The sequence below is a fragment of the Scleropages formosus genome, chromosome 14, assembly GCF_900964775.1.
Source record: "Scleropages formosus chromosome 14, fSclFor1.1, whole genome shotgun sequence".
Lineage (NCBI taxonomy): Eukaryota > Metazoa > Chordata > Actinopteri > Osteoglossiformes > Osteoglossidae > Scleropages > Scleropages formosus.
This window is the reverse complement of record NC_041819.1, coordinates 23,110,631-23,133,515: the sequence shown is the minus strand read 5'-3', so window position 1 is coordinate 23,133,515 and position 22,885 is coordinate 23,110,631. Positions and strand designations below refer to the sequence as shown.

General features: G+C 48.4%; 1 protein-coding gene across 4 annotated transcripts in view; it reads right to left on the bottom strand.

The window, feature by feature from the left end:
• The window catches only part of LOC108928978 (RNA-binding motif, single-stranded-interacting protein 1-like), a 30,406-nt gene extending 8,346 nt beyond the window's left edge, over positions 1–22,060 (bottom strand). Inside the window, exons 1-4 of one of the 4 annotated variants that reach the window (XM_018743219.2) lie at positions 21,850–22,060; positions 8,453–8,616; positions 4,591–4,649; positions 2,903–3,000 (exon numbers count right to left, since the gene is read on the bottom strand). In XM_018743219.2, coding sequence (XP_018598735.1) covers positions 2,903–3,000; positions 4,591–4,649; positions 8,453–8,616; positions 21,850–21,915 — 387 coding nt within the window. In that variant the 5' untranslated portion in view covers positions 21,916–22,060. Of the gene's footprint in view, positions 1–2,902; positions 3,001–4,590; positions 4,650–8,452; positions 8,617–13,841; positions 14,293–21,849 lie in introns of those variants that run through there. The other 3 variants (XM_018743220.2, XM_018743221.2, XM_018743222.2) reach the window with 3 other exon arrangements.
• Between the last annotated feature and the right edge of the window lie 825 nt (positions 22,061–22,885).

Genomic DNA, 22,885 nt, shown 5'->3' with positions numbered 1-22,885 from the left:
CAGCTTCATATGCCACTGTCGATCGAAACCAAATCAGTGAAGCTACAGCATTATATGTACATTTGGGGTATTGATTTTAAACTTAATCCGTAACCACTGAATTCTCAGTTAAACTGAAACATTCTGATTATGTTGAAATTTCCTTGAGAAAATGCCTTCTCTACCTTATATACGATTATTACAGATACACACAGAATACTCCCAGTTTGTGTCACAGTCGTTACAAATTTCCAGAAACACAAACATTTTCCAGGTTACTTTAAATAGTATTTTCTCTGTTAGCTTGTTTTATAACGCTTCAATTTACAGTAGAGCAAACACCACCTGTATTTAAGCAGCCAGCAAAATAAACCCAAACAATGTGTGTGTGGGACCACCTTATTTCAACTCACTTTCACAGAGCTGGGTGTTCTGCAAAAAAAAAAAAAAATTGAGAGAATCAGACTGCTTTGACAATCAGGTGGTCAATAACCCTTTGCCTGCTGTTTTTTTTTTTTTTTTTTACACTCTGAATTGTATGTCACATTGGAGAAAAGCGTGTACTAAACTGAAGATGAGAACGAAAACATATTGCACAGATTTATGGGATAATGACAATTTGCACTGAATACGAATTTGTGGAGACATTGACTTTACTGCAGCTTGAAGTTAAAAATTAAGAAACAGCCTTACAACCTTTTTTGAGATATGTAAAACTGACAAAACCCAACTTGTGAAACTGAGGGAGCTCCATTTTTAAGCTTTTGTTTATGACTTAGCATAAAAGTGCCTTTGGATTTAAGAATTGACCTGGTCCCAACTGTGTTTAAGAGATGGAGCCAGCATAATGCCATGGAAAAACGGACCCTAGTGTATGCTTGGAATTCGGACATTGCAGACCCCAACTGATCTAAAACCAGAATATTTCAGCGTTTTCTCACCCCACTATCCTGTGCTGTTTCTCAGAGTTGCTTAAATTAAAAACCTGTGAACTTTTTTAAAAAATTAAGCTACTGAAGCTATAAAGAATGCTCTGTGGTAAGCGAATTGTAGTGTTAGTTTCCCTTGGATGTCACCTTACGATAAGGTTGCGAGCTCCATCTGTCTACAGGTTTGGCCACATTCCGGGCGTCAACGCAACAACACACCCAGCAAAAGGTGTGCAATCGAAAGGGTGAGGCTGTGCACAAATTCAAAAAGGCAAAGTGATCAAAATACACTTGATAACCAGAGGTCACCACAAGTGAGGCTGTGACAACACCAGTAAGAAGCGAGTCCACTTGCTGGAAACTAGTCCTCCCTTCCAGTAATTTGGTTAATAAGTTTGACCAGGAAGTGAGCTGACATGTCTTGTCTGCAGTTTCCAGAGATGCAGAACACCTGTGGAATGCCTGTTCAGTGCCTATCATACAGGTATTGCCCAGCTGGACCCCACACCCACACTATTCACTGCTACTCTAGATGTTAAGAGTAGGGTAAGATGAAGGCAGTCAGCTAAGTCTCCTACAGCTGAACAAGGCAGATTTGTACATTTCAAAAATAACAGCTACCTAAATAGCAAGGCACTGGGGGCACATTAGGTAGTATAGTGGTTATACCTTCCACATAGCACTTGGAAGACCCATGTCTGAATTGCATCTCCTTTTCTAGCACGTTACTTGCCCCAAAAAAATAAGAATTACCCAGTTGTACAAAGCACTAAGCACTTAATATTTTAAGTAGCTTTGAAGAAAAGTGCCAGCTAAATAAATCAACGTAACTGTAGCCACTCCAGATGAAGATGTCAGCAAGGTGAGGGGGAGAAAAAAATAAAGTCAGAACCAAAAATGATGACCTTCAAAGACTTCCTGTCCGTCCCCAAATAATGGATGCGCCTTCTGAACAGTGCCCTTGGAGAGAAGCAGGGAGCACAAGCATCTTTGTCAGACAGCCTACTGGGGCCAGGAAAGGCACAGAGAGAAAAGTTAACTCAAAAGCTTTGGCTTTTTAATAGCCTCTAGCCCCAAACAATACCAAGATTAGACTTAGCAAAGCCCAACAAAACTGTTTTATCTTAATTAAAAGTTAAGAGAGGCCGTCTGAAAAGACTGCATTAGCCTGCTGAGATTCACGGGAAATTAAATTTGGCTTCTCTTGTCTGGGTTCATGGGGCCCCGCGCTTGGCTTTGCTGGTCTGGTTGTCATGGCAACCACCAATTATTGTCCTTGCCTTTCTTCTGTCTGAGAACGTGAACCAACTTACTGCTGATCACAGTGGCCGTTCATGTCCACTCAAGGGCCACATGGGACCTCTCTACCTAATTGACTTGGAGAGGAGATGAACAGGCTAAGACTTGGGATAGCCAAGTGTGATACCCCTCACTGAAAAATAAGTCTCTACCAAAGTCCTAATCCAAGGTACTTCACCCATGACTTCAGAAGCTGCTCCCACTGGTGCAGAAATTCCTCTGATCAACCCATTTCTCTGATCCTACCGTTTGCAACTTACTTCCAACATGTAAAAAGACAGCAGTCACTGGTTGTAGCTGTCGTACAGAATAAGAGTCATGAAAGCATCATGTGATCATGGCAATGGAACAAGACTTCATGAAACTGTATACAAGGTGGACATTCAATAGCCCTCTAGGCAATATATAAGTTCTATCAGATCACTGTCAATCTTCTTGGATACAGCCACATATTTTACACAACACAATGTAAAAATTCAGAATGACAAGTAATATACAGCATGGGTAAGAAGTTCAGGAAAAGTCAGTAGATACGATGGGATAGGACAAAAACTTAAGATAACAGGGCCTGAATTCCGAAACTGGACACAATGAACAGAGGCCCATTTGCCCCTAGATTCCCAGCACGCAGGACAATTTGAGGCTTACGCACTCTGTTGTACGGGAGCAGGCGATGACATTGGACGATGCCGTACCCTCACCTTAGCCATCTGAGCTTGTACCCCGTTGTTTTTCAAGGTGGTGACAGCCTTCTGGGCAGCAGCTGGACTGTCAAAGTCCACAAAGCCATAACCTGTGTGTGGGGGGGGAGGAAGAGTCACCAAGTGCAGGAACAGCTTACATATACATCTGTACTGCATCTTCAGTCCTTCTGGAGCCAAACAACTGCAAATTGTCACAACAGCTCCTCAGAATATTGATAAAAGAAATGGATACTTAAAATACTTCAGGAAGTCTTGTACTTGGGGGGGGGGGGGACATTAGAAAAAATATCTTGGACCTTTTGGCTCAGAGGGAACTAGTCAAATAAGTCGAAGATGTCCACAGTCAGACTCTTCCCGGCTTCCCTGACCCAAGGCAGTATATCTCAGGCGGAGATCGGGCCAGATGGGTTTGAAATTTTGGGTCAGTTAAACACCCCCGGCAGCTTTATCGGCATCATAGTGGAAAATTCCAGGATGAGGAAAAAACGGGGGGGAAGGAAGGAAAAAAAAAAAAAAAAAAAAAAACGTAAATTTAAAAGCAGCCAGCTGGGAGGGTTGTGTTGCAAAAAAGACCATGACGGAGTGCTGTGTAAATATTGCAGCAAGCGGAAAGGAGGCCTGTTCCATCCTACGTCCCAGTGCCGGGAACAGGAAGCAGGATGGTGTTGTGCCAGGCGTGCCTGGCTTTCCCAGAGCACAGCGAGCTGCCACTGTGACCACTGTCTGCAGATGTATGAGAATCGCCCACTTAAGAGTAAAGAATGAAGAAGCACGTTTCTTCACTGCCCTTGCCTGTTTCCCGTACCACTGTAGGACAGGAAGATTGTAGATCAAAACGAAACTGCCATAAGTGATTTGTGATGTAAAGACCACTATAATAGTGCAGAGTTTGTTATAGTACTTTAGAGACATGTGAATTACAATCATAACAGAAGGACCAATTTTTTTTTTGGGGGGGGGGGTTTAGAGAAGTTGTTCCATTAGATTCTCCAAAATTTACAAACTTTTTCCCTATTTTCTTTCTTTCCACACCAGACAGGCTGTTTGGTTGGACATGGATTTGATTCTTGTTCAGTCTGAAGTTCACGGGGCTTTCCTCCGGGTACTGTGGTTTCCTCCCACAGACCAACGACGTGTCTAAGGTCAAATGATCCCTCTGAAGTGCCCTGCCATTTATGATTGTGTATGTAGTTACCCTACAGTGGACTGAGTCCCAAGGACAGGCTCTGGACCAATGCAACCGAGCCTCGGGATAAGCGGTTATCGACTTCAAGTGCTTTGCATACCCAGTCAGCGCTTAAATACATTTCCCAATGGTGCTCTTGAAAGGAAGTGAATGTGACACAACCACGGGCAGGGTATTTTCAGCTGTTAGGGCCTTGTCTCAGAATGATGTCAACCTTTTATCAAGTTTGCTATTTATGAGGAACCTGCACAAAAGCCTGTTCAAAGGTTCAACAAGTGTCCCTTCTACCAACCACCCACAATCAGTTTAAACAAAACATTGCAGGTCACAAGAACTGTTCAGGATTGAGGTTTCTTCAGCCATTTGAAAGAAATGAGCTAAAACAGAGCTTGGGTGTGATTAAGCCAGGCGTGTCATGCCTAACGGTAATCATGTACGCACCCATTCTTTACAAAGGGGATGCGTGCCAGGAGTCAGCCAGATGCACACATACCTTTGCACTTGTTTGTCGTCTTGTCCAGGATAGCTTTTGTCGAGACGATCTTCCCGTACCTGTGAAAACAAATGGAAGGCCATGCTGTTAGGCAGGTTTCTTCACAGACCCGGCAATCGCATACTCGGCTAAAATTGGCACAAAAGGCAGCATGCCTACAGCAGCCGGTGACATCACTGCAGAGTCACGAGGCAGAATGAGGCTTGAGTTCTTTACGCAGCTTGCGTGTCTTACAGCAGCAACTGATGAACTGCGTAACACCCCAGAAGGCTGTGGACGCACTGCACAAACTGCGTCAGCGGTTCACGACATCAAACATCTAAAAGATTACTACCTCATGAAGTATGAGGTCGCATGAATGTGCTGATGAACCTCATGCAAACCAGCCTGACTTGGTCATTCTAACCTCCCCTTTAGTGTGGGTACGTGAGTGAGACTGCCCTGTGATGGACTGGTGTCACGTTCAGGGTGTTCTCTGCCTCACACCTTATGCTTCCAGGACAGGCCGTAGTCCACTGTGATCCAGTTTTGAGCATGCAGTTACTGATAATTGATGCATGGATGGAATTTAATCCATTATACACCAGGACATTGTTACTGAATAAGCACGTTTCTCAAGTGTCAGATCCAGCTGTCCTGGGGACTCAATCTGGCAGTTATTCAGTCACAGGTCAACCCACGCTACACCTCCCTGTCTGCATACCAGTCACAGCTCAGTGCACAAGAGCACAGGGAATTGACTTCACTGGATCTAGGAATTCATGTCAGCACTAAGGCTAGGAAACAGGGACATATGGGGGGGGGCTGAGAAAGTAAGACCTCTACCAAAACAATGAACCAGATCTTTTAACATAGCAGCCTTCCTGCTTCTCTGTGGTGGTAGTCAGAAAACCAAAATACCAGACCCAGAATATGTTAACACATTTGACACAGTCTGGTATGTGAACACATACCAAGTAGCTGTCACATGGACAGTGGGTAAGGAAGCTCAGCTCCTGGACACGCACCCAGAAAGGGCTTGACACTTAAGCTCCATCCTTATAGCCCAATGCGACTTTCAGTTTCAGTGACACCAATATGCCCTTGACAACCACTCTGCTATATCCTGGGCAAAACCAAAATAGTAGCCAGGAACTATAGCACACCTCCAGTTACTTCCTCTCTTATTTGGAATTTAAATTTATCCATTGAAATTTAAAAAAAAAAAAAATAAAAATAAAAAAAAATCTGCTGAGGTTGTTTGGGAGATGAAGATTCCTTGGGAGCCAGGAGAGGGGTGCCAACCTTTGACCTGTTTCAAGGGGGGGGGGCGAAGTCATCCAATGCTGCACCAAAACAACCAAGCCTGAGACGAGCTGCTTATTCAGCCACCATTTCTCTCCCGGACAGGCTGAAGGCAACCGGCATTGACCCCGTTCCAGCACAGGTCAGTGGAGATTTGCATGTTACATTTCAGCAGCTCATCATTAAAATATTAATTCTAGAGAGCTGGCAGCCTTTTATATAGTCTCCATTTTCTGTTTAAGTTGGCTGAAATAAAGAACACGTCGCTACACTTTTGTGCTTGTTAGCAGGTCAGATAACTACTCAAAGCCATAAATCTGATAAATATTCATTTAAAAATACATTTTAAAAAGCCACCGAAAGGACTGCACAGGGCAGGCAGGGTGAAGGACACAAGGCAACACAAAATAAGATTATGGTGCTCACAAATCCAATTAGAAGCCACCACACGGCACCAACCAAAAGAGTTTAGAACATGTTTTAATTAGCACCTGATTTACACTTCAAATATCAGGTGAGCCGATTTACTACCCAAATAACTCGTTTATTAAAGGATTTAAGAGCAAAACCTGTGTACCGTATAGCTAAGGAGGACCTGGTTTGCTGACCTGAAACAACGGTCATGCGGAACGTTTGATTGCATGACACCCAACTTAACGAGAAGATTAAATAAACCAGCACTTGGCCATCATGCTGTAAAGAACGACCTGTGCTCTGTGTTTCTCAGCGAGATGTTGGAAGTCCCTCCCTAAAGGATTAGACAGGACGGGGTGAGTGTGAACGCTCGGCATCGGATACCTAGAGACGCCAAGGGGGGTGGCTGGATTTGGCCACCCTTGATCTTGCATTACAGCCCCCAACTGAGGGTCAGGTTACCATCGTGCCAAGACCCCAGTGAGGGACACACCGCTGGCCAAGAACGCAAAAAGGAACTCAATCGACCCGCTGTTTTACATCTCTTTGCACATAGCTTTTATTACCTGATACACTTCTCTACAGCAACTTGCAATGTTAGGGTTTTTATGCTAAGTTACTCGTACCGATTTACCCGTTGATTGAGGGTACTGCTGCAGGATCTGGGATACAAAACCAGGTTGTTTGAAAGAGCAGCAAAGGTCCTGTCCACTACTGCACTTTCTGGGGCAGCAAGTAGCCACCACCTTTGGACCCAGGTTCAAACAACATTTTGTTGTAGCACCCTTGATCAAGATGTTTACTCAGAATTGATACAGGAAAAATAAGTGAGAATACATCAGATCAGTGTAAGTCACTTGAGACTAAGTTGAACTGGCTGGGGGGGGGGGTGTTAGATAACAAATGGCTGCCCTCATGATACTGAAGTAAACAGAATCTGTAAGACACCATATGGAGGTGTGGCTGCCTGGTGATGTACTAGTGGCAATGGAAAGCACTGTGCATGAGGCCAGTGGTAAACGATAAGGGTTCAGATCTCCAAGTGATGACAGGAAGGTCTGCGTAAGCCCAGCTGCAGAAAGAGGCGGTGAGTAAACCATCCAAGCATTACCATGACCAGACAAAAGTGTCTCCCCCAAAGTCTACAGATACCATTTAAAACTGAGTAAAGCAAAGTAAAAGCAAAGTAAAAGCAAAGCACAAGCAAAGCACACAAACTCTTCACCCTCCTGCCATCTGGTAAAAGGTACCGAGGCATTCGGGCCCTCATGGCTAGAGTAAGTTTCTTCCTGCAAGCCATCAGACTCCTCAGTACTCAGGGACTAGACTGACACTAGAACTTGTGCATGGGTTGGTGCTGAACTGTCCCGTTATTGTGCCGTTTTAGTAATTGTTGAAATGTCACCTAGCACTGTTTGCACAAGTCTTGCACGTGTACACTATGTAGTCTGTGTAGGTAACTTATGTAGCACCATGGTCCTGGAGGAACATTGTTTCATTTCAATGCATACTGTACCAGCTGTATATGGGTGAAATGACAAAGCCTCTCGTCTCGTCTTGATGCAAAGATCTAAATTAGCAGAGACCTCAAAGCTGATTCACCTAATTGGCAATAAAGATCACAGTGAGAGAAAAGTTGTATAAGCCACAGGGGAGAAGGTCTAAGGTTAAACCTTAGAAGTCTCTAGGTGCAGATTAGCCCACAGCCATGCTGGCTGACCTGAAACGTCTGGCCCCGACATTAATGCCCCATTTTAAAAAAAGGACCTTAAGGCTGTTCCCAGAGAGAGGATTCATGCTTGGATGTCCCCACGACAACGGTACAAGAACCCATGCGAGGACGGTCGGGGGAGGGTGGATTTAGGGTTACCGCAGCAGCAGTCAGCATCCACTATAACACGGTCACCCTCAGCCGCTGCTGGGCTCCCGATATCCTTTTTTCACGCAAATTAAGACATGCTGGGGTGTCCAGCACCACACCTGCTGGTCTCACTTTATCTTCAACCACGTATCCTTTCTAAAAGAGACCCTTCTGTAGAAATTCACATCCAAACTTTATCTAGCTGTCAAGACTCATTGAAAACGTTTAAGAGGCCTGTGGATGCACTTGCATTCCTTCATTAGTTATCACCGCTGCGATGCTCAGTCAGGCGGCAGTACTCACGGCTGACAGAGCTTCACTAGGTCATGGTCAGTGGTCTCCGGGGACAACCCACGGATGTACAGGTTGGTTTTGCTCAGCTGCTCCCAGCCCGCCGTGCTGCTACTGCTGCTGTGGTTGGCGCTGCTGCTGCTGGGGCTGGGTGGGGCCATGGGCAGGGCAGGTGGCTGTGGAAGGAAAGACCAAAGTTAGCAATCCAAACAACTTATGAGGTTTGCGTACAACATCTGCTCTCTGACGCAGGCAAAAGCAACAGATCTGTATGCACCCGAGAGGGAATGGAAGTTCGGGGGGGGCAAGCATTTCCAACCTATCCTGGCATTCGTGCTACCTGGCCAGGCCACTGTTCCGACCCGCAAAGGGACAGCCAAACAAACAAGCTTTTTTTTCTGCCTGCACAGCCCTCTGCTCCCATGGTGTTTTCTGGTACGCTGTTGCCGGAGCAGGTTTTGGGTCACGATGCAGAAAGCCCCCTTTGCCATCACAACCCCCACCCGAGTGGTGCTGCACACCAAAGCTTCAGCCTACTGCCGACACCAGCAGGGACATATGGCAGTTCCATTTACACCACAAATCAGCACTATGATGCAAAACGCAAGAATTTTAAAATGCTTATTTATTCCCATCACTCATTTGACACCTTTTGCCAATGTGACTTACAACACTGAGCAACTTCCCATGATTTACCCATTTATACAGCTAGGTGTGCTTTTTTAACCTTAGTATGTACCTTGATTAGGAATAGTACACCAAGAGTGGGGGGGGGTTGAACCTACAGCCTTCAAATACAGGATAAGCCAAGTACTAGGTGCATAAGTACCTTTGGCCAAAGACAGCACTTGCACTTCTTAAAAATGTTTTTATCCTGAGACGGAAACACGTCAACAAATCGTTGCTTCTGCCAAACGCGCACGAGCTGCTGAAAGCATGTACCACGAAAGTGTAACCTCTCCAGTGCATTAATGGGTTTGATAACATGCACACAGCAACACTTTCACATCCCTGTGCAGCACAGAAAAAAAGATTAAAAAGAAAAACCGCTTACTCTCAGCAAACCTGACCTCATGACTCAACTGACTAATATTTTGTAATTTGTTTTCATTGGGGGAGGCGTCTTCATGAAATTGCTCTGCATGTGTGTCTGAGGCCCTTTGGTGCAGTAGGAAACTGAAAAATCTCAGACTGACGCATGGATCGAATGAATTCTGCCGCCTCTAGGCGGACACGGTCCATGCCGGAGCTCCTCCCACAGGTCTGGAGCCTGCCCTCGGTAGGGGGGCAAAACGGGTTCACTTCCTGCTCATGGTGAGCTCGCGTTTCGCCTCGGCCCAGCGGCGTGTAAAATTACACTCCTTCAATACATCTGCCCAGATGTGACCGCATCTTAAGTGTAAAGATGACAGATGACCCTAACCAGCTCTTCTCTGGCAAAAACCTCGGACCAAATGGCAGAAATATGCGGCGAGAAAACATCCTTTTCACACCGCGACACAGTATACTGGAGCTTCAGTAGAAAAGGGAGCGTTACGCTGAGAGAATCCTAGTCTACATGTTGCCTCAAACACAAAAAAGGGAAGTTTAAAGAATGACTAAAACAGCAGTTTGAAACAGGTTTATTCCATGTGACAAATTAATATTCATAGGTTGTTCAAAATAGTTTAATTCCATTCTGTCCTGGAAGAGAGGATGGACACAAGATACACCCTGGAGAGGACACCAGTCCATCAGAGTTATCACTCACTCTCTCTCACACACACGGTAGCTTAGAGTTACCAAGTCACCTGACATGTCTTTCCACAGCAGGAGGAAGCACATAAGAACCAGATGCAAACACAAACGTCAGACTAATGTTCGAACCCATTGCCAACCATACAGCCCAGGAGCTGCAGCAATGCACCAGTGCTACCCACTACACAATCATGCCACCTCCTTCGGTGTGAGCATTCATATATAACATTGATCTACACATAACACCATTCATAAACACAGGACAGCGCTTGCCAGCTCCACATTGCCGGACTGACGTTCCCATCAAACAGTCTCTCAGGTGCTTTTTTTTTTAAATAAAAAAATAAATTTAAAAAAAAAAAGTATGTTGTGGACAGATTTAAAGCTCTTCGTATATCAAACACGCTGCCTTTATCTGCAACCAACCACCTCACTTGGTCAACGGCTTCTGCGAGATGCTCTCAACTTGGCATTCGGTGCCGAAGCAAACAGAGCAGCATTCATTTACGAATTGGGCAGAAACTATTTGTCCCACCAGCTTCCTTGGTGCATCTTCCCAGTGATGGGGCGCACAACACGATCGTGTGATTTCCAGGCAGGGCAAAGACAGCATGTGATCCGGGCTTCTGAACGAGCCAGCCGAGCAGGCACCCACAGCTTCGCCAACCATCCAACAACTGTCTTAAAGACACTGCCTTTGAGCACGACTGCTCCCTGCTCATTCAGGTGGAGCTTAGAAGTAGAAATTTATACACTATTTTTCTAAGTTAGATGTGTACTGCACCGTTAACAGCAGCTACGATTACCATGAACTTAAAGCTTTAAAAACAGGACAGATCGATCTTAAACTAAATTTACTGAGAGATTCATAGGTTAAAAACTGGGAAATTGTACGTATTCTGGCATCGTAGGACAGTTTGCCTTTGATTTACTCATCATCATGACATTGCCCAAAGAAAATTTCAGTGGTGAAACAATTAACATACTTCCAAAAAGAGCTTCAAATAAGAATTCAGAAAAGGGCCTAGAGACTGATCCATGGGGAACGGACCGGATCTATTGCAGCTGAAATCTGACACCAAAGCGCCATTCCCTTAATGTTTACCCTGCTGATTGTAAACGTCTGGTTTTCAGACATTAATCTCACAGCAGTCTTTCCTGTACTCAAAAGGATCTTGCGTGTCAAGACGATGTCCTGCTTTATCCTCATTTTCTGAAAAATCAAAACTTCAAGGCAAAATTAGCAAGGGGCAGTTAGCAGCGTACGCAGCAGCCAAGCTGCTCATCCCAATATCCCATTAATTCCAAACCACTGCTTTCGGGAAAGCTTCCCCGCCCCTCCTGCCTGGTCTGGAGGTCCTCGGCAGCCGACCTTCTCAAAATTAAACAAGCCCGGGGGGGGGGGGGGGGGGGGGGGGCTTGGTGGACACCACTGGGTTGAGGCCCAGAAGTAATAAGTAACGTCGAAAGCAGAAGCGTTCCGAGTGAACTGAACGCTTTTCTATTCCGCTGACCCACTTTGTACCAAGGAGCACTCAGTCAGCCCAAGCGCTCAGGCATCACACCCCTTCACTCGTAAAAGTGGCTAATTAATCAAATGGAGCACACTCCCATAGCGCACCTCTGTATCAGCGTTAACAATACAAAAGGGCTAAAAATAAGCCTCGCGTTCCTCTTCCCAAGTTGAGAACTTTACAGGGGACTCCATGAACGATGGCAGGGTGCCCATAACTGGAGTGCCACGACAGTGCGTGTCAGGTCAACCGGGATCCAAGAAGAGTCGCATGGTGAAGGGGCAGCCTGTGAAGGAGCCGCTGACAATCGTCAGGAACTAGGAGCTGCGGCTCCCATGGCATCACCCCAAGACGGGAGAAGATTCACTCCGACTCCCCGCGCAGGCCCGCTGTCATTCCCCGGGACGCAGCTACGCGAAACGGCATCTGCGTTCACCGAACCCAGGCAAAGCCATCAGCATGTCCCTGCTCATAAGCAGACGCCTCCACACTTAGACGGGATGCAAAAGAGTAGAGCGTAAAGTCCATCTTGACAACATTTACGGCCACCGATACAGTACTTAAAGGATTAAAAGCTGCAATTAGGTTTCAAGCGGAAGATGCCGGCAATTAAATATACCCGATCACATTACGGTGCTGAAACGTACTGACCAAGCCGTTTTACTCAAGGGTGGCAAGGACAACAAAATCCTCGGTCGCTCAAGGCCAAGAGAGAACAGTCTCTGCTGTAGGTCCTGCTTATGACATCCGTTAAGGCCGCATATCGGACCTGTTCGTGAAGACCAATGCAAATCATCCTGGTACCTCGATGAGCCCACGCTCAAAGCTGACAAAGTCCCCCAGGTGTCCCTGTCTCCATCGTGTCCCGCGCATGTTTTTGAGTGGCGAGGGCAGCTAAACCACCGCGGCTTATCAGGTCGCTCCAGACCGACTCAGCCTACCGTAGCCATGATGTAAACAGGCCAGGCGCTCAGTAGAGTCCCTACGGCCAAAGCCCCCATCAAACCGGCATGGGGGTGAAAACAATCGCTTCTTAAGACATAACCTGCACAGGAGCTTTGGCTCGATCATTTCCCCCCAGTCTATTCAGCCATTAAGAAAACGGGACACACGAGCGAATAAGATTTCCAACGTGGCGTGAAAGTTAGAAGAAATGGACGCGATGACGACCGGAAACCATCCGGACGAACTCGGGAGCCTTGGGCGGAAGGAGGAGGAGGAGGCACGTCTAGCCGCTCCAGATCGTGGTGCTGTGACGGTACAAGTCATTTTTATTTCCATGACCTCAGCGCTGGCTCACTGAACAAGAGCATGCAGGTTAGAGCGCAGAGAAGGCCTTCTGAAACACTTGGGTCAGATCAAATCCACCGCACATCACCCGTGTGGTCAATTATTTACAGCAAAGGCCATCATTAATCTATCATTTTCTGCCTCTGGGAAATCTGAGCAAGGGACACAACGATGACTGCTGTAATTTCACCAAGCCTGCAGGGAAGTAAGCACTTCTGGGTTCTCTCGCTCACACACACATACAGGGGTACAGTAGAAGTTAATGTTAAAATACTGAAGGACACCAGAAAAACCAGAGGAGACCCCCAGTCATTATGATTGTTGGAGAACCTGAGGAAGACCAGTGTGAAGAGCCCCCCCCCCCCCGGTCCACAGCCCTGGATCCACAAGCTGAACGTGTGAAGGACGTGACCTGGTCTCCATGACCGCAGAACCGGGTCCTCAACCCCCCCCATCCCATCCACCCATCCTGAGATCGGACGGAGGCAGTAACGTTGAAGCGCGGCGGCCACACGATCGAGAGACCGGTAGTAGTGACCGAAGGACCGTGACCCCAGCAAGACCGGACCGCAGCGCGACCACGACTGGACCGCGGCGGACAAAAGAATTAAAAAAAAAAAACACGTCCCAACAGCTCGTAACGCGCGAGTAAGTACAGAAAGGATGAGATTCGAGTAATTTCCAGTTTCACACCCTGGTAAAACACGGAGCCGGCGGGCGAGCGCGCGCACTGGACAGAAAGAGAAAGACCGTCCGTCCCCAGAACTCATTTCGCTGCCCATTTAACAGCGCGAAATAAAAAAAAAATTCATTTAAGGAGATTTCTAATATACATTAACATTCATGAGCATTCGGCCTACCTGTTTGCGGTACGGCGTCCTCACGGGGTTCGTCGTGCTCGAAAAAATCATCTTAACCGATCCGTAGTGTCTCTCCCCACACAGCTGAGCCGCGTTTTTTACCGTGTTTGCGTGTCTTTTTTACCTGTATCCGCAGAGCAGCTCGTGAAAAGTTGTAAAATGTCACCCAGCCAGTTGAAACGCTGAAAACGAAGGTGCTCCTCTCTGCTCCCCGAAGACGCTCCGGCATTCAATGTTACCAAAACGGCCCAGCGCGTTACGCGTCACAATAACGCCCCGATTACCTTTCAACGACGTAAGAAACCGTTGCTCTCGCGTCACAACAACGCAATTTTTCACTCAAACGCTCCAATAACAACCGAACGCATCGACGACTCTGAATCAGCTCGCGCTGCCCTGCGAGCGCGTTCTGGCGGGGTTCATTGATCTGTCCCGGGCTCTCGGCAGCCAGGCCACGCCCACCGCGGCGCAAACCACTTGACTGTGCGATACAGGGGAGAGGCACAGAGACGCAGCCCTTTCTAACATAATTACTAGTAACAAAACCCGATTTTTGCACCGCAGATACATTTATACAACATGTACTACGTACATAATACATACCCAGCAACAGCATGGATAAAAGGATACGATTTCTCTCTCGGTGGCTGTCGTGTCTTACTTGTTCCACCCCTGGAGACGTAATAAGCTGCTCCAGCACGCATTCCACGCATTCCACACCGCGGCCATCAATCCCTCCGTGAACAAACCCGTGGAGATCTCGGGACCGTCTTCACCGTCCCGGGAAGCCCCGGCAATGGGTGTCTTCGGCGTGTGTTTGCTTCGTGTGGGAAGTGGGAACACGCTGTTCGCTGCGGGCCGCAGTGGATAAACTTTGGGTTTGGAACTCTGGAAACGACTTGACACCACCTTTAAATCAAACCCAAACCCATCAGGCCTAAACAGTGATCATGAGCCCGGCTATAATAAACCCTCTGGAAAACAAAACTGCATTTCCCTGAATCCCACCCAACCCCATTTGACCCTAATCAAATATTTGGAGAGTACCGCCCCCTGCGGACAATGCTCTCCACTTGCGTGGTAATGGGGGGTGTCCTTGCACGCTGTCTTACGCCCTCTCGTCGCCCCTGCCGAGTTACCGTAAAAAGAAGCCCACCTTGGAACCAAGTTCCCGTGGGATGCGTCGCAGTCGCAGGAATCGGTTTAAATGCTCCTTCCATTGAGCCGCTTAGGTCTCGCCACGTCACTGAATGGAGCAACTACCCAGAGAATTTCCTAAAAAGAGACAGTCTGGTCAATCCCTGCCCCCCCCACCCCCGAAACACCTCCCCAGCCGCCCCCTGCGGCCCCTACAACCCCTCAGCTGAGTGCTCCGTGAAGGCTCGTAAAAGCCTAATGGAAGGACCCTGCGGTCACCTATGCCCCGAGGGTTATCACATCACAGAGAAAAACACTGCCCGCCCCCCCCGCCCACCCAAACGCTCCCTTGCTCGCTCACGCACACGCGCGCACACGCCCTCGCACAAAAGGCCATGTGCTGACGGACGCCCACTCGCACAGCCCCGGAAAAGAAAAAAAAAAAAAAGGCCTCACTTGACTCACAAGCCATTGAGTGCCTCCAGCCTTTGAAAAGCACGCAGAATCTCAAAGACGGCATTGTTCCGCACCCACGTCACAGCGTTTGCTCGAAAGCCAGGTGAACCAGAAGAAGTGATGAGTGCGTGGTTTGGTGCTGCGGTTTACCGGGACGTCGCACGACGGCAGGTTGCTACAACAGTCGCGCCTTCGGCCCGTCTGTCAAAAAGTCCTCGAGGTGTTTCGACAGTCGTGTATTATTAATGTCCCCAGTCATCGACCGAAGAGCTTGGGCCATAAATGGGAGCGCTGTGAAGACGTAAAGGTTCGTAACGGACAGTTCAGGGAAACTCTCGTAACTTGTAAGTTTCTCTTGAAGACACGGTCGGAAACACTCTGGGTATTTCCACCGCGCTTTCTGCGTTCTTCTAAAATCTGGGTGAAAGATCAGTTTGGTGACGCCGAGCTGCTCAGCTGCCTGAAAGTCACTGTCATTTTCGTTAGATCTTTCATTATTATTGGTATGATAATTATTATAGTTTGGCACCAGGTGGCACAGTGGTTAGAGCAGATGCCTTACTGTCAGAGGGCTTGGGTTTGATTCCCCGCTCCTTCTGCAATACCATCAATCAAGGTAATTACCCTGAATTGATACAGCAAAAATTACCGAGCCGTGTAAATGGGTAAATCGCTCTAAGTAGTTTACTGTACAAACCTAACATTGTAATCTGCCTTGTAGAAGCAGTCTGCGGTTAGAACTGTTACTTTTGAACCTAAAGGTTGTAGGTTCTAGCTGCAGTACCCTTGAGCAAGGTACTTACCCTAAACTGCTCCACTAAAATTCCCCAGCAGTGTAAATGAATAAATAATTGTACACAGTTTAACACTGTAAGTTGCTTTAGACAAAAGCGTCCAATAAATGTAAATTAATCCGATTATTGACAATCACATATTAAAACATCAGATACATCATAAGCGCTTAGCGCTGTCTGCATTGTCATACATCTAGATTTGCTCAGCGCTTGTTTTACGTTTATGTAACGCGGCATCCGGTACACCTAACAAATACGCATAAATGCAGCGCGCTGGTATCCCTGGTGTCTGCATCGCGGCCGCGTGATTTGTTTTCGGGGACGCTAAATGCCATTTGAGGCGCCACAAAGTCAGGAAGCCACCAGGACACAATGACAAAGATGATAGAGAATAATAATAGATCACCGCTTCTGTCACAGCAGCGACGTCCCCTCCGGATTTATGAAATCCGGCTGATATGTATATGATATGCGTCCCTGTGTCAGAGGCTGCGTAAATGGATTCAGACAGAGAAAAATTATTAGAGCCTCAACCCCAACAGTTAATGGGGCAGCTGGTTGCGTAGTGGGTCGAGTTGCTGCCTTTGGACCCCAGGGTCGCAGGTTCGAGTTCCACCTCCAGCTGTAGTACCCTTGAGCAAGGTACTTACCCTGAAATTACTCCAGTAAAATTACCCAGCTGTATAAATGGCTAAATCATTGTAGGTAGATTAACGTTAAGTTACAAGTTGCTTTGGAGAAAAGAGTCAGCTAAATAAATAAATGAGCTAAACGAATAAGCTTACTCCAGTAAAAATTACCCAGTTGGGTAAACAGATTAACATCGTAAGTCACTTTAGAGAAACACGTCACGTGAACAGCATTATTAGTAATTTCTTTCAAAAAACAAAAAAATGTTGGAATAACGGGACCTTTCTTTTTTCCTACTGCAACATTACGGCACATCTGTATTTGCATATATGGAAAACTTTTTTTGTTTTTTACGTTCAAATCTGATCGAGCCCTTGTTGGGAAACAAAAAGGTTTCAACGCAGACCGACAACGAGTGAACTGCATCCTGGCTCTGCGGCGTACGGTCTGGGGAAAACAAAGCGGCGTTTGTACGCAACGCAAAGCGAATGGCTTCGCTCAATCGGGCGCCGTGACCGAGCCGAAATTCCATGCCACGGGGGCAATGTGCCCACACTGATTCCCCTGTTGCATTCTGGGAATGTTCCTCAGGCTGGCTTGCGTGCTTTTTACTGAAACATCTCGCAGTACGAATCGAAGCGACGGGTATTAAGGACGGGCTCGGTCTTCACTTCAGCGGCCCGAAAAACGAGAAGAGAAGACGAAGCCATGCGGGCGTCAGGAAACACGGAGGGAAGAAGCGAGGAGAAACAGAGCGGTTGTTGTTTACGAGGTCAAGTTGCCTCTACGCTACCAGTTGTTGCTCGTGACCTCCTGCCTGGTGGGACGTCTTGCACGGAGTACTTGGAAAACAGATTGCAATACGAGGAACGGGCTCAGTGTCCACATGGGCCAAAAGGGATCTGGCAGACTTTACCACGCTTCCATTTCACGGTCTACCGCGAAGGGCCTCGATTATCGATAAAATTACCACCCGCAAAACTAAGATCGACAGATTCACATTAAAAAAATCCCCGTAAACTCCCCGCGACGCAACTGCCGTCGCGACGCTTCCGTTTCCCGACGTGACGTAACCGAGGATCCAAGGAAAGAAATGAATACATGTCGCTGTCTACATCGACGCAAGTGGCCAGTCAACTCGGATTTCGGAGAGTTTTCTTGTTAGAGGTATAAGGTTTGAACAGACCTGTCGAGCAGCGCGAGGTGGCCAAAGCATCCGAAACATGCGGCGCGGAATCCGGAACGTGCGTCGCACATGTGCGGCACAGATCACGCCCCTCTCTTTAGTAACGGGAACCGACAGGTTGGGCCGCGAACTCGTTCTAAAGCGTGTCCCCCTGCTGCTTTTCGCCGCCTTCTCACACGCTCGACACACTCGGAGAGTATGCCGCTGAAGCAGCACCGGGAGCGCGTTCGCGGGAGGCGCATCCCTGGCCTGTCACTTTCATGCAGCCAATAGCTGCAGCTGCCCAAAGCCTCTCCGAGGCGATGAAAACACGGGAACGCAGCCTCCCACCGGTGAATGGGACCTGTTGGCCTCAGGTCCGAGACTTTGGGGAGCACCTGGGCTGGAATAGAAACACACACACAGAGTCTGAAACCTCTTGTCCTGAGCGGGGTCATGGCAAGCCAAAGCCTCACCCGGCCCACACGGGGCGCGAGGCTGAAGGGGACACGCCCAGGACGGGACGCCAGTCCGCCGCAAGGCACCCCAAGCAGGACTCGAACCCCAGACCGGCCAGAGATCGGGACCCGGCCAACCCCGCGGTACCACCGTGTCCCCCCTTGAGGAGACACGCACCGACTCAAAATATGAACCCCACACACCACTCGCTTTGATTTGCACCGGACGGTTACGGGAACCTCCTCGTACCGGAACCCGCAGCAGCAGCGTTTTACCCTCCCGAGATCCCGGCGTTCATTCACGTCCACTCCAGAGGACAAATATTTCTCAGCCTGTCTCCCAAACTGTGTGCGTTACAGCGCAGACTCCAAATCCCCTTTATGGAGGACATTGTATGCTTTTATTGATAGCACATGTTTGGAGGTGGGGCTCGAGCCGCCGCTTTCTACACATCATGGAAACACATCCCAAAACAGCTTCTCAGGAGGCGAACACTGTGCGTGTGTTCAAGAAAACCCTCCGCAGGACGCAGTCTACATTGTTCAGCCACGACTCTGCATTTCCTGGAATGAGGCTCCATGTATCAGCATCACACCCCTCCCCCCCACCCCCGCCTCCCCGGAGCCCGGCTGCGCATCAGGGAAACAGCACTTCCACTGCGCAGCCCACCCGGCCCCCCAGCTCCACGGCATAAGGGCATTTCAGGGCTCCATCGGTGCCTGCCTTTTCTGTTTGCTCCTCTGGGTTAATAAGGCTTGCGACATCTGGTCTTTTGACCGCTGCAAACAAGAGAAATGTCAACAGCGGACTGGAATCAGCTCGGAGGAACCAGATGAGACAAATCCGCGTGGACGAAGGAGATTAAACACTCCACATGCTTGCTCTCGCATCCTAAACTTTTTAAGGCACCACTTACATGTTTACCCATAACTGCGTCAGTACCAGTTCCCTTCTTTGGTCCTTCCACGGTTATCGCATTATAGCCTCTTCGCTTATTTCCTCTCCATGCAGGCTCGGTTTCGCCATTGACCAAGTAGGATCGAAGGATGAAAGGGGTGCATACGCAGCGGGACACGACCTTGCAACCATCCGGTAACAAGTTCAACTCCTAAATCACAGCACTCCCCACTGTCCCCACACAGGAGGTCAGCGTAACGGGGGAGCAGAGGGTGGTTCGGACCCGAAGCCAAGCAGCAGGAGGTCACCGAGGGAGAGGGGACAGAGAGACCTGACTCAGCACTCCGGGGAGGTCACTGTGTAGAAGGGGGCCGAGAGCAAAGTTCTCCTGGTTGTACAGGAGGAATCTCATATCCTGCCAAGTATTATTTTAAACGATTGCTTTCTGTTCACTCTCTCCCAACATTTTTCAAATGCTGGAATCACTTATTTTCATTATTAACTATTTGACGCGTTTCTCATGGGCAACTTACAACTTGACGTTTTACACTAAGCTACTTACACCGATCTATCCATTTATACAGCACGGTAATTGTACTGCGTCAGCTCAGGGTAAGTAATTTCATCAGGCGTACAATAGTGGGGATTCAAACCCACGACCTTCGGGTTGTAAGGCCATGGCTCCAAACACTATGTAGTCTCTTTCTTATTTTTAATTTTAGCGATTATTAATGTCTATTCAGTCCATTAAAAATCAATAACCCTGGACTAAAACATCACTAAATCATATTATTTTTACATAAATTTTGCATTAGGACGTATAGAGTGCTGCTGAAAATTATGTGAACCCCTCGCGTCCCTTAGTTTTACCACAAAACGGTTATTGAATGAACCCCAAGTTGCTCTGGTTGAACCAAATAGGTAAGTAAAATTAGGTGTATAAATCATCATCATTTATTCATTCAAAAGTTTATTCTGAGGTTTAATTTCTAAATTTCATGAGTTTATTCTAATATTTTATGCAAGAATAATGAGCATGGCAATACACACGTATCTCGTACATTTATACATAAATATCACATACTTTCAAGCAGCACTGTACAATGTTACTGGTATAATATTTACTGGATTTTGTGCTCAAAACATACAAAATAGCTTAACAGTTATGATGGAACCACAAATAGCTTTTCTTCACACACTTTGTCTGCGTTGCACAGCTGCTGTACAGAACAAAGGGTCACTGTCAATGGAATAAATGCTGCCAAGCTGATCAGTTTGGATATAATTCAAAGTGTTGTACTACATTTATTTATTTATCAGACGCTTTTCTCCGAAGCAACTTCCCATGAACTCTATGTAGTGTCATCAGCCCACACACCTTATTCACCGTGGTGACTTACACTGCTAGATACACTACTTACAATGAATGAGTCACTCATCCATACATCAGTGGAACACACACACTCTCTCTCTCTCTCTCTCTCTCTCTCTGCCACTCACGCACTTTGGGGAAACCTGAACAGCATGTCTTTGGACTGTGAGAGGAAACCAGAGCACCCGGAGGAAGCCCACGCAGACACATGCAAACTCCTTACAGACTGAGCGGGGATCGAACTCATGTCCTCTCGTACCCGGGCGCTGTGCCACTGTACCCCGTCGCGAGTAGTAAAGGCGGAGGAATAAAACTAAAACTAAGTGTAAGCCGTGCAAATGCGATTTAATTAAGGTTCTGCTACGGAGGACGAGCGGTGTAAAAGACTTGCTGTGCTGCACGTGGGTGACGATACGGCGCTAATGAGTTACATAAGTAACGTTAAGAGACACGTGATGCCGCACCTGCAGAAACTCTTTGGAAAACAGGACGATCGCTTCCTGGGAGGCGGTTTCCTCACAGCGCCGCCGTCTCCGCGGAACCGACGGGGCAAACAAACAAACAAACAAACAAACAAACAAAACGGGTTGAGCCGAGCCGAGCCGAGCCAAGCCGAGCGCGGCGGCGGCCCCCTCCCTTTCCCTTTCCGTTTTCACGTGCGCCGCCTGGTCCCGGGTACCAGCCGAGAGCCGGCGGGAGCCCCTCCCTCCTCGGACCCCCCGGCGAAGCCGCCGGCGCTTGTTGTTTACGGGAAACTTTGTTCGCGCCGCCGCGGCCGGAGATCAGACAGGAACCGCATCTTCTGTCACTTTTGAAAAGTTACGGCGGCGACCCCTGCGACGCACGACGGCCGCCGTTTGCGTTCATGCACCGTGCGCGGGCGCAACGTCCGAGCAAGCGCTGTCGCCCTGCCATCTATTTATCAAGGCTTCCTTTCGAAATGCTCGAACCTCTCTCCCTGTGTGACTTCCTCTCGGGTTGCTCGGGCGCCGCATGCTCCCCGGCACTCGCTCGTGCGCAGTTTCCCGGGGCTGGGGGGGGGGAGAGAGAAGGAGAGAGGGATGGAGTCCTCTGGGAGCAATCGAGCGCCATGGTTACCTTCCTCGTCGGCTGCGAGAGGTGAGCGCGGGGGCCGAAGGCCCTGGGAGGGAGCGACAAAAGCATCTCCGTCGACTCCGCGGGTGTCACTCAGGAGCCGTGGTGGCGCCAGTAGGCGTCTGTGCGCCTACATGCACGGGTGTGTGTGTGTGGTATGGGCGTATGCGTTTGCGAGTGCTCTCAGTACAGGAAGACAAGCCAACTCCGGCGGAGAATCGAGAAGCCCTGCCTGTCGGGGAGGTGCTGGGGGTGGGGTGGGACCGGCACGTAGGCGAGCAGCTCCGAGAGCCGAGCAGCAGCAGCAGCAGCGGCGGTGGGTAGCTCTGGTGCCGCAGGCCCGTGAGCTCAGGAAGGAAGTGGCGACCAGACCCCGAAGTTGACCCTGCGCCGATGAGGGCGTGCGCCTCAACGCAGGGTGAAACGCACCTCCGCTGCAGCGCCCTCCCGCTCGCCCTCCGGGGACGAACACGCTTGGCCTGGATGTGTCTCGGGGAAACGTGACGAACGAGACGCGTCTTCGATGTCGGCCTCGGGAAGGCGGGCCGCACGTTACCCACTTCAAACGCAGAACGCGAAGCGAAAGAGTTCGGGTTTTACTTTCAGCCGCATCTCACTGGGGGGGAATCAAAACCGAAAGAGTTTCTGCTCCCCAGGTGGCAGGAAAGGACACGAACATCACATGTACATACGTGTCTGAGCTCTATCTTGGCGTGTTTAGCTCTGGTTTTTCTCCAAAGCTGCATTGATGTTACGTTCCTACTGCTTTGTACAGCTGGGTAATTTTTACTGTATCGCTTCAGGGTAAGCACCACAACTGAGGGGATTCAAACCCAGGTCCTTCGAAACGGAAGGTGGTGGTGTGAGCCGCTACACCTCTTGCACATAGTGTGCAGAGCGAACATGGCACCGACTACACACTCTCGTAGCCCGGCATCTCGGATTAAATCATTTAGCTGCTTAATCGATCGATCGATCCATCCGTCATCGACAACCTCTTGTCCATTGCAGGCTCAGAGAAGTCCAGAGTCTATCCTGG